This window comes from Cricetulus griseus, chromosome 7, assembly GCF_003668045.3.
Source record: "Cricetulus griseus strain 17A/GY chromosome 7, alternate assembly CriGri-PICRH-1.0, whole genome shotgun sequence".
NCBI lineage: Eukaryota > Metazoa > Chordata > Mammalia > Rodentia > Cricetidae > Cricetulus > Cricetulus griseus.
This window is the reverse complement of record NC_048600.1, coordinates 47811589-47825154: the sequence shown is the minus strand read 5'-3', so window position 1 is coordinate 47825154 and position 13566 is coordinate 47811589. Positions and strand designations below refer to the sequence as shown.

The 13566-nt window shown below is 46.6% G+C and overlaps 1 protein-coding gene across 1 annotated transcript in view; it reads right to left on the bottom strand.

Moving 5' to 3' along the window:
* Nucleotides 1-11002: 11002 nt before the first annotated feature.
* The window catches only part of Stk10 (serine/threonine kinase 10), an 89735-nt gene continuing 87171 nt past the window's right edge, over nt 11003-13566 (bottom strand). Inside the window, exon 19 of the mRNA XM_027425195.2 lies at nt 11003-13329. Within this exon, the coding sequence (XP_027280996.1) occupies nt 13192-13329 (138 nt within the window). The 3' untranslated portion in view covers nt 11003-13191. The remainder of the gene's footprint in view (nt 13330-13566) is intronic.

Sequence of the window (13566 nt, the reverse complement as noted above, 5' to 3'; positions counted from 1 at the left end):
GTAAGATATATTAAAAGCAGTACACTCTTAATTATATGATAAGATTATGTAACTTTATCCCTCTATCTATAGAATCCAGAAGGTCGGTTGTAGAATTTACTGTGACATAATTGCAAACTAACCCTGTGCCTTAGTTAGAACTCAGTCAGAAGCTGGGTAGAGTGGTTCATGTTCATTACCCCAGCACCAGGGAGACAGAAAGAAGCAAGAGGGCTAGCAATTCAGAGCCATCCTTGACATTCTCAGCTACACTGTGACTTCAAGGCCAGCCAGAGCTACATAAGACTCTGCCTTAAAAAGAAAAAAACAATAGGGGTCATTAAGATGGCATCAGTGAAGAAGATAACAACAACAAAAAGATGGCCTTAGTGTACCCACTGGCCACCAGCCCTGACAACCTGATTTCAGTCTCCAGGACCCATATGGTAAAGGAGAAAACTGACTCCTGGAAATTCTCCTCCAACCTTCATATGTGCATCCTGGCACACATACCCACACATACAAACACAAATTATTTTATGTGTATGAGTATCTGCATGTGTGCATGAACACTCCCTTTATGCCTGGTTCCCAGTGGGCCAGGAGAGACATCAGATGCCCTACAACTGGAATTACATATGATTGTAAGCCACCACACAGGTGCTGAGAACTAAACCCAGGTTCTCTGCAAGAACAGCAAGTGTTCTTGTTTTGTTTTGTTTTTTGTTTTTCGAGACAGGGTTTCTCTGTGTAGCTTTGGAGCCTATCCTGGCACTCGCTCTGTAGACCAGGCTGGCCTCGAACTCACAGAGATCCGCCTGCCTCTGCCTCCCAAGTGCCAGGATTAAAGACGTGCACCACCAAACGCCTGGCAACAGCAAGTATTCATAACAAATAAGCCACCTCTTCTGCCCCAGTAACTTTTTGTTTATTTGTTTGTTTTGTTTTGTTTTGTTTTTGAGACAGGGTTTCCCTGGCTGATCTGAAACTAACTTAGAAATCTGGCTGCCTCTGCTTCCCAGGTGTGTGCCACTACTGCCTGGCCCCAATGACGTTTTAAGTGGAAAAGAAAAATGAAAGGAAAAAAAATCAGAAACAGCCAGAGTATGGTGTTATGATAAATCTTTCTGCCAAAAGCTGCCTGAGCCCCACCGCCACGTGTGAGCTTTACGCCAGCTGCCTGCCTGAGTTAGACCCAAATAAATACACAGAAACTTGTATTAGGTTTAAAGCTGCTTGGCCAATGACTAGGATTCTCATCTGTTAGCTCAGTCTCAATTATCATAAATCTATATATGTTATAAGACTTATCTTATCAGACGCCTTATTGGCATCCCTCCTTGCCGGTGGCTCATATCCTGCCACTGGAAGAGGCGAACGGGAAAAAAGGGACCCTTCCTGTTTCTCCTTTGCTTAAATATGAGTCTCCTTGCTATGTCACTTCCTGCCTGGATCAGCACTTCTCTACTACATTTCCCAGAATCCTCTTTGATTCCTAGTCCAGTCTACTTGCTGTCTCATTGGCCAAACAGTATTTTATTTAACAATCGATAAGATAAACATACACAGTACATTCACCATCAGTATGGTGAAGGACTTTTCCAACAAGGAACTGATTTTGTGTCATTGTCTGGTTTGACAAGTACTCTTAGTAAAGCTGTTGCTTCACAATATGTGCTGGTCTCCGGATGGGGCCATCAGGAAGGGGGATGGATGTGCAGTGGCACACTGTGTCATTGTGTCTTGCCTCTCTCTTTGTGGACACATGTTCTTTTTAGAGGATGAGCCTTTGTCAAAGAGTCAGATATACACTCAGGCCTGGGAATCAGAGAAGCAGAAGGAGGCTTAAAGGAAGGCTGTGGGGTTGCAGAGCCAGCCTCAGAAGATCATTGATACTGTGGTGCGTGGGCAACATGAGACCAGGTTTCCTCAGTGCTAACAGTAAAATAAAAATAATGCAAATTCTATCAGCAGCAGCAAGTGATATTCATGCACAGAAATGTTATATGATTTTAATGTATGATTATTTGACCAATTGTGTTAATAAATTGTAATCACACTTTAATCCAGAAGGTTCTCTTAGAGCCTGTAACCATACAAGGTAAAAATTATAACAACACTAGCAAAGAAGTATAATAGGGTGTTAAGAAGTCTTTCAAACAAAAGAAATATGTAATAGTTTTGTCTCGATGTGATTGATGTAAGGAAAAAGATGAAACTCTTTCCAGAAAAATATGGAGTTGGGGGCAGGGAGAATGATTTAGCCAGGTTAGCCAGGTGGTGATGGTGCCCGCCTTTAATCATAGTACTTAGGAAGCAGAGGCAGGTAGATCTCTCTGAGCACTAGGCCAGCCCTGTCTACATAACAAGTTCAAGGACAGCTTCTGCCCTTCCAGAAGGGGTGTTGATTTGGAAGTGGAGGTATGGAAGTTTAGATGTAAAATCAGATTGGAGAAAAACTCAAGAGATGGCCGGGCATTGGTGGCACACACCTTTAATCCCAGAACAGCGCTTGGGAGGCAGAGACAGGCAGATCTCTGAGTCCAAGGACACTTGGTCTACACAGCCAGGGCTACTCAGAGAAACCCTCTCCTTTTAATGTTTAATTTTCAATCCTCTCATCTCTTTTTAAAATCTTTATCCATTTTTCTCCATTCATTTTCTAAGCTTTTTTTTAAAGATTTATTTTTATTTTATGTGTTTCCCTGCATGTGTGTTGGGTGTGTAGGGTGCCCACAGAGGCAAGAAGAGGCTGCCAGATCCTCAGGAACTGGCACTACATAGGGTTTGTGAGCAGCTATGTGAGTGCTGGAAACTAAGCCAGGTCCTTGGCAAGAGCATCCAAGGTTCCCCACAGCTTAGCTGACCTTCCAGCCCCCCTGCCCCACACCCCTATTCTTCCACTCACATGATTCAATAATCTCTAATTGGATTTTTCTCTTCCATTTTGTTCTTCCATTTTTTGTATTATTTTATGGTGTTTTTCTATGTTTTATTCTTTGTTAACTAGTTGTGTGTGTGTAACACACCTTCCACTCTTTGTATCATTTTCTGACCTATGACCATTTGTTAGCTTTTTTTTTTTTTTTTTTTTGGTTTTGGTTTTCCGAGACAGGGTTTCTCTGTGGCTTTGGAGGCTGTCCTGGAACTAGCTCTTGTAAACCAGGCTGGTCTCGAACTCACAGAGATGCTCCTGCCTCTGCCTCCCGAGTGCTGGGATTAAAGGCATGTGCCTCCAACACCCAGCTCATTTGTTGGCTTTAATTGACTACAATTGTGCTTTTCTATACCTGGTTGATTTGGGCGTTATTTCTGTTAGAGCAATTTGTTTTCCCTTTTCTGAGTGCTACTGGAGATTGAGCCCCCAAGAGGCTATTCACTGAGGTCACCAGATAAAACTGAGGGAGGTTCCCAAAACACAAAAGCACAGAATACAACACAGAAACACTAGGAAAGAGGCAACGTAGTGGCTCCAAGAGATGGTAACTGTTCAATCACCAACACCAGGAACACTGAAATGATCAAAGTCTCAACAAAGATTCATAAACATACCTCTAAAAATCATCAGTGGCTTAAAATCAAATTATCAATCCGGGGCTGATAAGATGACTCAGTGTGTAAAGGCACTTGTCACCAAGATGGATGACTTGAGTTCAATATCTGTAATCCATACAGTGCAAGAAGAGACCCGACTCCTGCAAATTGTCCTCTGACCTCTACATCTGCGCGCACACACAGAGTCACCCAGGGAAAGGGAACCTCCATGGAAGAATTGCCTCCATCAGATTAGACAAGTCTGTGGGGTCATTTTCTTGATTAATAATTGATGTGGGAGGGTGTAGCTCACTGTGGGCAGTGCCATCTCTGGGTAGGTGGTCCTGGACAGTTTAAGAAAGTGGGCTAAACAAACCATGGAGAGCAAGCCCGTAAGGAGTGTTCTTCCATGGTTTCTTCCTCAGTTCCTGCCTCCAGGTTCCTGCTTTGAGTTCCTGCCTTGGCTTTCTTTGATGGTGTACTGTAATCTGTAAGTGAAACAAACACTTTCCTCCACAAGTTGTTTTGGGTCCAAATGTTTTATCACAACAGAGACACACCATAACACACACACACACACACACACACACACACACACACACACACACACACACACAAATGTAATTTTGAAATTCATATACATATGGAAGACAAAAGCAAGCAGGCCTTAGGTTGTCTCTGATAACGTAGTCTCCAAGCCAAAATTAGAAGAAATACAGGAGGGAGTATCTCACAGAGGGAAAGAAGATGCAGACATGGTGTGCTAGACTTTACTGCAGGTAACCCAGAGAGAAATAGCTTTCAGAAAAGGTAAATACCGATGAGAATCTGCTCTTAAACAGCAAAATACAAAACAACAGGAACGACTCCAGTCTGCCCTGGAGAGACTAGAATTTCTGGGAGCTCCCCTTTCCCAGCGATTGGGCCCATAGCTTAAGAGAACTTCAGAAAATTGGCACTCTGTACTTGGTGACATATTTTTAAGAGAGAGAGAGGGAAAGGTGGGAGAGGGGAGAAAACTTTCCCAGCAGTGATGGAGTGGGGCTGGTTGGGGAGATGCTGGGAAACCCCTTTCTGTTCAGCTCATTTTTAAAAGACCCTTCAAGACCTAGGCAGATGCTTCAGCTGGCAAAGTGTTTGCTGAAAAAGAAAGAAGACATGAGTTTGGATCCATAACACTCATGTAAGAAGCCAGGTGCAGTGGGACACTCCTGAATCCCCCATGTTAGGTGGAGACAGGAGGAACCCTGGGAATGGTTGCCCAGCTGTTTTTTCCAGTAAGCCTCCCATTCAGCAAATGACCTATCACCAGGACATGGCTGATTGGGTAAAAATGCCTGCTGCCAAGCCTGCTTCTCCAAGTTTGATCCCCACAACCCACATGGTAGAGGGAGAGGACCAGCTCTCTAAAGTTGTCCTCTGACCTCCACACATGTGCCATGGCACGAAGACAGACAGATACACACATACACAAATACACTACAGATACAAAACAAAAGAGAAGACCAGATCCTAGAAGATATCAGGTAACTCACAGACATAGTCTGCTAGAATATCCAGGCACTATGGGGCTGGAGAGATGGCTCAGCAGTTAAAAACACTGGCTGTTCTTCCAGAGGACCTGGCTTCAATTCTCAGCACCCACATGGCAGCTCATAACTGTCTGTAACTCCAGTTCCAGGGGGTCTGACACATTCCACATCAATGCATATAAAATAAATTTAAATAAATTATTTTTAAACATTCTAAAGAATATCCAGGGACTAAATTGGAAAAGGTGGGCAGCAGCTATGAGAAGAGCTGAATGACACCCAAGCATATCTAGCTTCGATGGCAAATTGACCTCTACAAAGCAGGAGGCAATGTCCAGTTCCATTTTGGGAGATTTGACTTTGGCTAGTGGAGCTCCCACCTTGAGCACCAGACATGGGAGCCATGGTTTAGTTTAAAACAGACAGGCTCCAAAAACCTGCATTGTGTTTTCAGGCATAGTGGTGCAAGCCTTTAATCCCAGCACTCCAGAGGCTCTCTGTGTCTAGATAGTGAGTGACCATAATCCAGGAACACAGATTCAGGGTACCCCAAAGAGCTGCTAGCTGACACATGCTCCAGCCCTGGCTGGTCCTCTAGCTGTGACCCTGCTCAGCAGGTTGTGCAAAAGGACTCCAGAGAAGAGGTAAGGTTTCTTCCTCCAGAGGATTTTGTGCTCTTCAGTCATCCTGTCTGCAATTTCCTCTTCCTCCACCTCTGTAACCCCGGGTCTGCTGTAGATTCCACACGTAAGAGAATATGCAGCATTCACCTTTGGGTGCCTCTCGGCAATCCCGCCTATGTTGAGAGAACCCCTCCTCTTTCAAGGCTGAAGAGTATTCCACTATGTATCTAGACTACCTTTTCTTCCCCAACCATCTGTTGATGGACACTTATGTTGGCTCCATTTCTTCACTATCATGAAAGTATTGTGATGAGCATTAATGTGGACATCTCAGCCGGGCAGTGGTGGCTCACACCATTAATCCCAGCACTCAAGGAGGCAGAGGTGCCAGATCTCTGTGAGTTCAAGGCCAACCTGTTCTACAAATTGAGTTCCAGGGCAGCCAGGACAGTTACAGAGAAACCCTGTCTCAATTAAAACAAACAACAACAAAACCAAAACAAAGCTCTTTGTGTGTGTGTGTGTGTGTGTGTGTGTGTGTGTGTGTGTGTGTGTGTGTGTGTGTATGTCCACACCACAGTGCACATCTGAAGGTCAGAGGAAAGTATGGGCTGGGATACAACAGGATACTGTCCTAGGCATCTCTTTGACAAACTGAGGTGAACTCTTTTGGGAAAACACCAAGGTGGGATTATTAGACTGATGATAGTCTTTTTGAAGCTGCTGAGGAGACCTTCTGGCTTCCACATTTTGCCCTAAATTGGTGACTGTCTGACCTGAGCTTGTTTTTTCTCTTCCACAAAATAAAATCAATACTATCCATCAGCAACGAATTAACTCTGTAATGTCCTTTAAATCACCGCTTCCTGTCACAAGCCAGAGTGTCTCCTTCCAGCCACAGCCAGCTCTAATTTCCCATAAGACATTTCAGTATCCTTGCTACAGCACTTAGGTGTGATGACACTCACTTACCCTGGGTGACAGAGTCCTGCTGCCTCCTGTCCAGCGTGCTCCAATTCCAAAATCTCACTCACCGAGTCTGTTTCTTAGACATACCAGCCCCACTTGTCTTAAGTAGTCCTAGGAGAGCAGGCTGTGAACGGAGACGCTGTGTGCAGACGGTGTGTTAAGGAAACACTCCCAGGAGAGACTGGAAACTGAACAGGAGAAGCCAGAGAGGGAGGGGAAGGCAGAGCAAGGGGATCGAAGCTGCAGCCTGATCCCACTGGGAGCTTTGGGTTGTCAACCACACCTTGAGGTTTGTCCTGACTTGTTGCTGCAAGGGAGCTGGCCTTTCATACTCCCACTCCACTGGGTACCTGGCTAAGACTCATCTCAGGATGGGTAGGTGTTAGTTCCCAGGCACTTTTACCTCTTGGTGCCTGTGGGCAAAGGGGCCTTGGTAACCCCAAAGCAGAGCTTTGAAGGTAATCTGGTGTGGACTGCTGAGACAAAAGCCACAAAAATGGGTTGGGCAAACCACAAAAGGGGGAATCCAGGCTGCAGTGGAGGGAGTTGGGCCTCATGACAGGGCTTGTGCATAAGGTCTGGGATTCAGTCTCCTGCACCAGGAGTCGGGGAGCCTGGAGGAGCACCCACAGCATCCGCCAGCCACATGCTCCTTTCTTCCTTTCCCTCCCTAGCTGGCTCTGTCATTTCTGGTGGCAGGGAAACCAGATACAGCCTAGTGAGCAGGTGGGGGGTGGGCAAGATAGGACAAGGAGAACTAAGAGGACAGACATGGACTGTTATTCTGATCTTCTGGGTCTGCGTGGTAGCCAGCAGCCTGGAGTCCTCCACAGCTTGAAGCCCATCCCTTGATCAGGCCTTGTGTCCTGTGCTCTCAGGGGTGATGCTCTCTGAGGTCAGAAAGAACTGACCTTGTTGGAAGAGCTACTGTCTCATTCTTTGTTGTCTTGGAACACAGCCTCTTCTGAAGTTGCTTACTGGAAAAGGGGGAATCATATGTTTGCTTTGCTGTGTGATTCCACGCAGGTGGGACGGTCACATGCCATTGGGCAGACTGACAACTTGATCTTCCCAGTGATGAGAGGGGGACCCAAGTGGTATGTTCAGTTGAATGTTGACCAGCCATGCTTGCTTGCTTGCTTTTTCTCTCTCTCTTTCTCCCCCCCCTTTTTTTTTAAAGATTTATTTATTATGTGTACAGTGTTCTGCCTGCATGTTGCCTGCAGGCCAGAGGAGGGCACCAGAGATCTCATTACAGATGCTTGTGAGCCACCATGTGGTTGCTGGGAATTGAACTCAGGACCTTTAGAAGAACAAGCAGTGCTCTTAACCTCTGAGCCATCTCTCCAACCCTGTCTTTGTTTTTTTTTTTTTTTTCCGAGACAGGGTTTCTATGTGTATCCCTGGGTGTCCTGGAACTTGCTTTGTAGACCAGACTGGCCTTGAACTCACAGAGATCTGCTTGCTTCTGCCTCTCAAGTGCTGGGACTAAAGGTGTGCACCCTAGTGCTGGGTTTTAAGGCGTGCACTAGGGGTTGGTGACTACCCTAGCACTCGGGAGGCAGAGGCAGGCAAATCTCCATGAGTTCAAGGCCAGCCTGGTCTACAGAGTGAGTTCCAGGACAGGCTCCAAAGCTACACAGAGAAACCCTGTCTCGAAAAACAAAAACAAACAAACAAACAAACAAACAAAAATCAATGCAGGGATTGAACTTAGGGCCTCACACATGCTAGGACAGCATCCTATTGTTGAGCTATGTCCCTAGCCCATGCTTTCCTTTCTCACTACAAGCTTCTAAGTATAGTACAAGCTTGAACTGAGTGAGAAAAGTTTCAACTACAAAGGTAAACTCTGGCAACTGGATTTACTATCATCACCATCACAGTTCATGACACTTGGCTCTTTTAAAATCTTTTGGTTTCAGCTGTCTGCTGAAAATTTCAAATCATCTTGTGTTTCCTCGAGCTTAGTGAGTTTGTGGGAGCCAGGCTACTCCAGTATTGAGGGCCCCTATTGGTCTGTTTCTTTCCCCTCCTCTCCTATCACTTCCCTTTATTTCTCCCCATCTCCTCTCCCTTCCCCCTGTTCTCTTTTTTCCCCGGCCCTAACCAGTTTGGATTTCTCTGAGGTCTGAGTTCAAGGGAAATGGCTTCACCAGACCCCTTCCACTGTGCACTTGGCAGGCCCTGGACTCCTTGCCTTGCACTTGTAGCCCTGGAGACCTGTCAAAAGCTCAGCTCTGGTTTCTGTTGTTCCTTCTAGGCTTGGGAACCCATGTAGGGTGAACCACCCAACTCCTTCCTGCGGCTCCCATCCCCGCTTGAATCCTGGCCAGGAAGCCCTTCACTATTATGTGGGCTCACATGCCTTCAAGTAGAGTTGCTTATTTTACTCAGCTTTCCTTTCTTCTTTTTCAAGGTTAATTTTACCATTTGTGTATGCACACGGGTGAGAGTGCCCACAGAGGCCAGAAGAGGGTGTTGGATCCCTGGAGCCGGAGTTAAAGGCAGTTGTGAGCTACTTGATGTGGGTGCTGGGAACCAAACTCAGATCCTCTGAAAGAGCAGCGAGTGCTGTTAGCCACCGAGCCCCTTGCCCAGACTCTCTAATTGTCCTCAGTGCTGGTCCAGGTGACCTGATCTGTTCTGTTTCGATGGCTACTAGATATCTTGTTAACCACATCGTGGGTACCACCACAGAGCTGTAGTGTGGTCCCTCTGCAGGCAGCATTCGAGGCTCTGCTAAAAAGCTAATTGCTTCAAAACCCTGCAATCTTCCTTTTCCTTCGAAAATGTCAAAGTGCCTCAGTCCTGTTCTTTCCCAACCTTCTTGTGCTTCTTGGACAAAAGCCGTCTTAGCCTGGCATTCTTGTTTGGCCTAAACTCTCGTCATTTAACTTCATGCTTTTAAGCCATTCTGGAATATACCGGTTTATCCTCTGAGACAGTGTGGCTCTTTTAGGGGGTGTCCCCTGAATCTTCTGGGCAGTGTCAGCCTTAACCAACGTTCTGCTTTTCCAGTCCTGTCTCCATGAGGGAGAGTATGTTGAAGACAGTGGTCATTACTCATGCCTGTATCTCCAGCACTGGGTTCATTAAGAGGGGTCAATTAACATAGGACATTCTCATTTCCCCAGTCCTCCACATTCCTTAATGCACTTTGGGGTTTTGCCAGTCTCCTGGATTCTCTTTTGGTTTTTGTTTGTTTGGTTTTGGTTTTTCGAGACAGGTTTTCTCTATGGCTTTGGAGGATGTCCTGGAATTAGCGCTTGTAGACCAGGCTGGTCTTGAACTCACAGAGATCCACCTGCCTCTGCCTCCCGAGTGCTGGGATTAAAGGCGTGTTGCACCACCGCCCAGCTAGTCTCCTGAATTCTTGGAACCTCCCTTTTCTAGACTTTATGGCAACGGTACCAGGTGCCCAGCTTATTTGCATCCCCCAGACAGAAGCAATCCATGATGTGTTCACACCACCAGCAGGAGTCCAGAGGTAACAGCAGCTCAGGGCTAAGAAGTGGACTCTTCGTCCTTTTGTACTGTGTGAAGTTCACTGGTATTCTACAACAAATACGAGGTCCTTCTCAAAGTGATATTTTAAAATGTGCAACAATGAGGTATGTCGATTATAAATGAAACTGATACTGAAAGACAGGTATCAACAATTTGGGAAAACAGTAGTTACACAGTTTACAAATGACTGGAGTAACATGACATATGCATATACATAGTAAATGGGATCTAGCCATACAGGCCTTGTCAACTACAATTTAAAAATGAGAAAAATGGTGCAATGTGGAATGTCCATGGTTTTCACCTTTAATCCCGGCACTAGGGAGGCAGAGGCAGGCAGACCTCTGAGTTTGAGGCCAGCCTGGTCTACAGAGAGAATTCCAGGACATCCAGCTACCCAGTGAAACTCCATCTTGAAAATAAAACAAAGCAAAACAAACTACAACAACAACCAAAATTAATAAATAAATAAATGATATTGAGTGATCAGAGAGACTATGGCTTCTTTCCTCTCTTAAAACAGAAATCGTAAGGCCGGGCATTGGTGGTGCATGCCTTTAATCCCAAGACTCGGGAGGCAGAGGCAGGCGGATCTCTGTGAGTTCGAGGCTAGCCTGATCTCCAGAGTGAGTGCCAGGATAGGCTCCAAAGCTACACAGAGAAACTCTGTCTCAAAAAACCAAAAAAAAAAAAAAAAAAAAAAAAAAAAAAAAAAAAAAAAAAAAAACAGAAACTGTAAAGTGTGACCTGCCTGATGGAGGAGGTTCGTACATACTCAGAGGATAAACATGGGAAGCTAAGCAAACATGGGAAGCATGCCTGCTTTCCCACTCCAACCAGAAAAACAACAGTGCATGCAAATTACCTTGTTATTTTATTAGAAGCATATTTACATTTTTTGTTTGCAGAGACCAGTTTACAAAAAATTTACATGATGGTTGGAAATGACATACACATTACATCTATCCTTCATGAAGGGAAATATAAGTTAGTTATATTTACTCAGCTGAAAACATTTCTGCCTGTCCCTATACAGAAAACATTAGCACAGGGTACGAGGAATACTGCGTGGGCCTTGTCGGCAGCAGGCATTGCACATATACTAAATGATGAGGCTGGGAGACTAGGCTAGACCCCACTCAAAAAGGCACAGTAGAGCTACCAGGGCTCAGGTGGCACTAAGTGTGGAAGCAACAATTACACAAAGCACCAGGACAGTATGAATGACAAGTCAGAGAATAATCAGAGACTACCTGAATCACAAAACTGGCATTTTGTCTAACAGCCACTGTCAAATCCCCCAATGCAAAAAAGCAGATTGTAAACAATGGCAGAAGCAGACCTGCCCACTTGGCATCTCTGGGTCCTGCAAGTATGCTTTGCTAGTTTTCCTATTTCTCAGCCACCGTGCACCAGAGAGAACAAAGTCAACTGTTCCTCAGGACCCCTCAGTGAGAGACCTGAAGGCAGGCTGAAGCTCACTACCCTGAGAACTATCACCCTCCTGGGCTCTGTGAGCTTCCTTACTGCACACACGATCTGGGAGCCCTAAGACCTGTTGTTTTCCTAGCTCACTTCTCCTAAGCACCCAGTTATCATCTGGGGAAACTTCCCAGGGAATCACCTCAGCATCGGGCAGCTGATGGAGAAATTCTGCTGAGGTCTCAGTGGTTCCCAGCAGCAGCTTTGGGAAGTGGCTTTGAAAAAAGGAAGTATCTTTCGAAGGCAGCCAGCCATTTACACCTACTGTAATGGAGCACTTAGGCATCAGAGTCGAGAAAGGTTTGTTTTTATCAGTGAACACAGGCTGGGTAGCACAGCTGTTTTTCTGGGTTGTGACACATGGTTGTTGTCTGTGGGGCTCAGCACCTCAGGAGGCCACCTGAGTAACCAAAGGCCCATGGAGGTTCAGTGTCTCTGCTTCTGCATGTTCCTGAGGGCAGGAAGCATTTCTTCAGGAGGAAGGAAGTCCAAGGGACCGCCAGGCTTGAAATGTACAGTGGGACTCCAGGACAGGACTAGGGCAAAGGACAACAGCCTTCCCAGGGAACCTGTAGACAAGTGGGCAAGGGTGCGATTGGCATGTGCTAGGCAGCAGAAGTTGGCTGTGGAGGGGAGTTTACCCCTGAACACAGGATCCTGTGTGCGGCCAAATGAGTTGCAGGCTGGCAGTACAGCCTGTGCCTTCTCTGGGCCCTGGTGCCAGCGCTCAGCATGTTCCCACCTGCTGCTCCACATGACATACTCAGTGGCCCAGGATAAGGCTCAGGAGGCAGCAGGCAGGTTCCATAGGAGGCCAGAGCATAGGCAGCCAGGCAGTGTCAAGAGGCCAAGGAGTGAGTGTGTGTGTGTGTGTGTGTGTGTGTGTGTGTGTGTGTGTGTGTGTGTGTGTTGTGTGTGTGTGTGTGTGTGTGTGTGTGTGTGTGTGCAGGGAGAGAGAAATGAGATGGGATATGATGCCAGAAACCAGCAGGATGAACATTTCTGACCTTCCTTTCCCCACCGCCTAGCCCCACCATACACAGCGCCTGTCATCAAGTACAAAGTAAGCCGGGTGAATCAGGGAATGAGGACACCCCTGAGAGCTGGCTGCTGGAACTGAAATGGCTGTTAGGGATGTTTTCCGACACTGTGGGGTACTGCTGGGGAAAACACACACACACACACACACACACACACACACACACACACACACACACACACGGATTACAATAAGGATGAATTCACGGTGATGTCATTGGTAGCACTTGTGCCCACAGACAGTAGAGCTGGTGTTTTGGCAAACAGGAAGGGAACACCCATCACGCCTGCCCCCTGACCCCAACAGCTCTAATCACTTCCAGGTGATGGGAATGTCTTGACGAAGTCATCCATCAGAAGCACCAGGGTGGCATTGTGGACAACTGGGGCATTTCAGGGTGAGGGGCTGGTTCGAGCTGGCACAGAAGCAAGAGAAAGAGGTCCTGAGTCACTTGTTCTCAGAGGCTTGGAGGCGCCAGTGACCATGCTGCCACATTACCCACCACAGCCTGGGGATGGGAGTGTTAGGAAGCATCCCCAGAGCTGTAGGGGAAGAACTTGCTGGCTCTGTTGGGTGTGGTGGGTCTGGGCTCCGCCTCTTCGCTTAGTTTGAAGAACATTTCCTGTTCCCGTTTCTTCTGGTTCAAATCCTCCTCTAGGGCCTGGGGAAGAGAGGGCAGATGGTACTCAGTGAGATGCCAATCATTCCAGTCAGAACAGCATGGTCTTTCTGGACAGCTCCCACCCAGGCTCCAGGGAATGGGTGGGAGGTCTCTCCTTCCTCTCCCTGAGGTGAACACCCCAGTCCCCCCACCTCCGCCTCTTGCCAGGCACCTTGTGAACTGCTCATAGGCCCAGTGTAAATCCTGAGGAAAGAAGGGCTCCAGCACACACAAGAC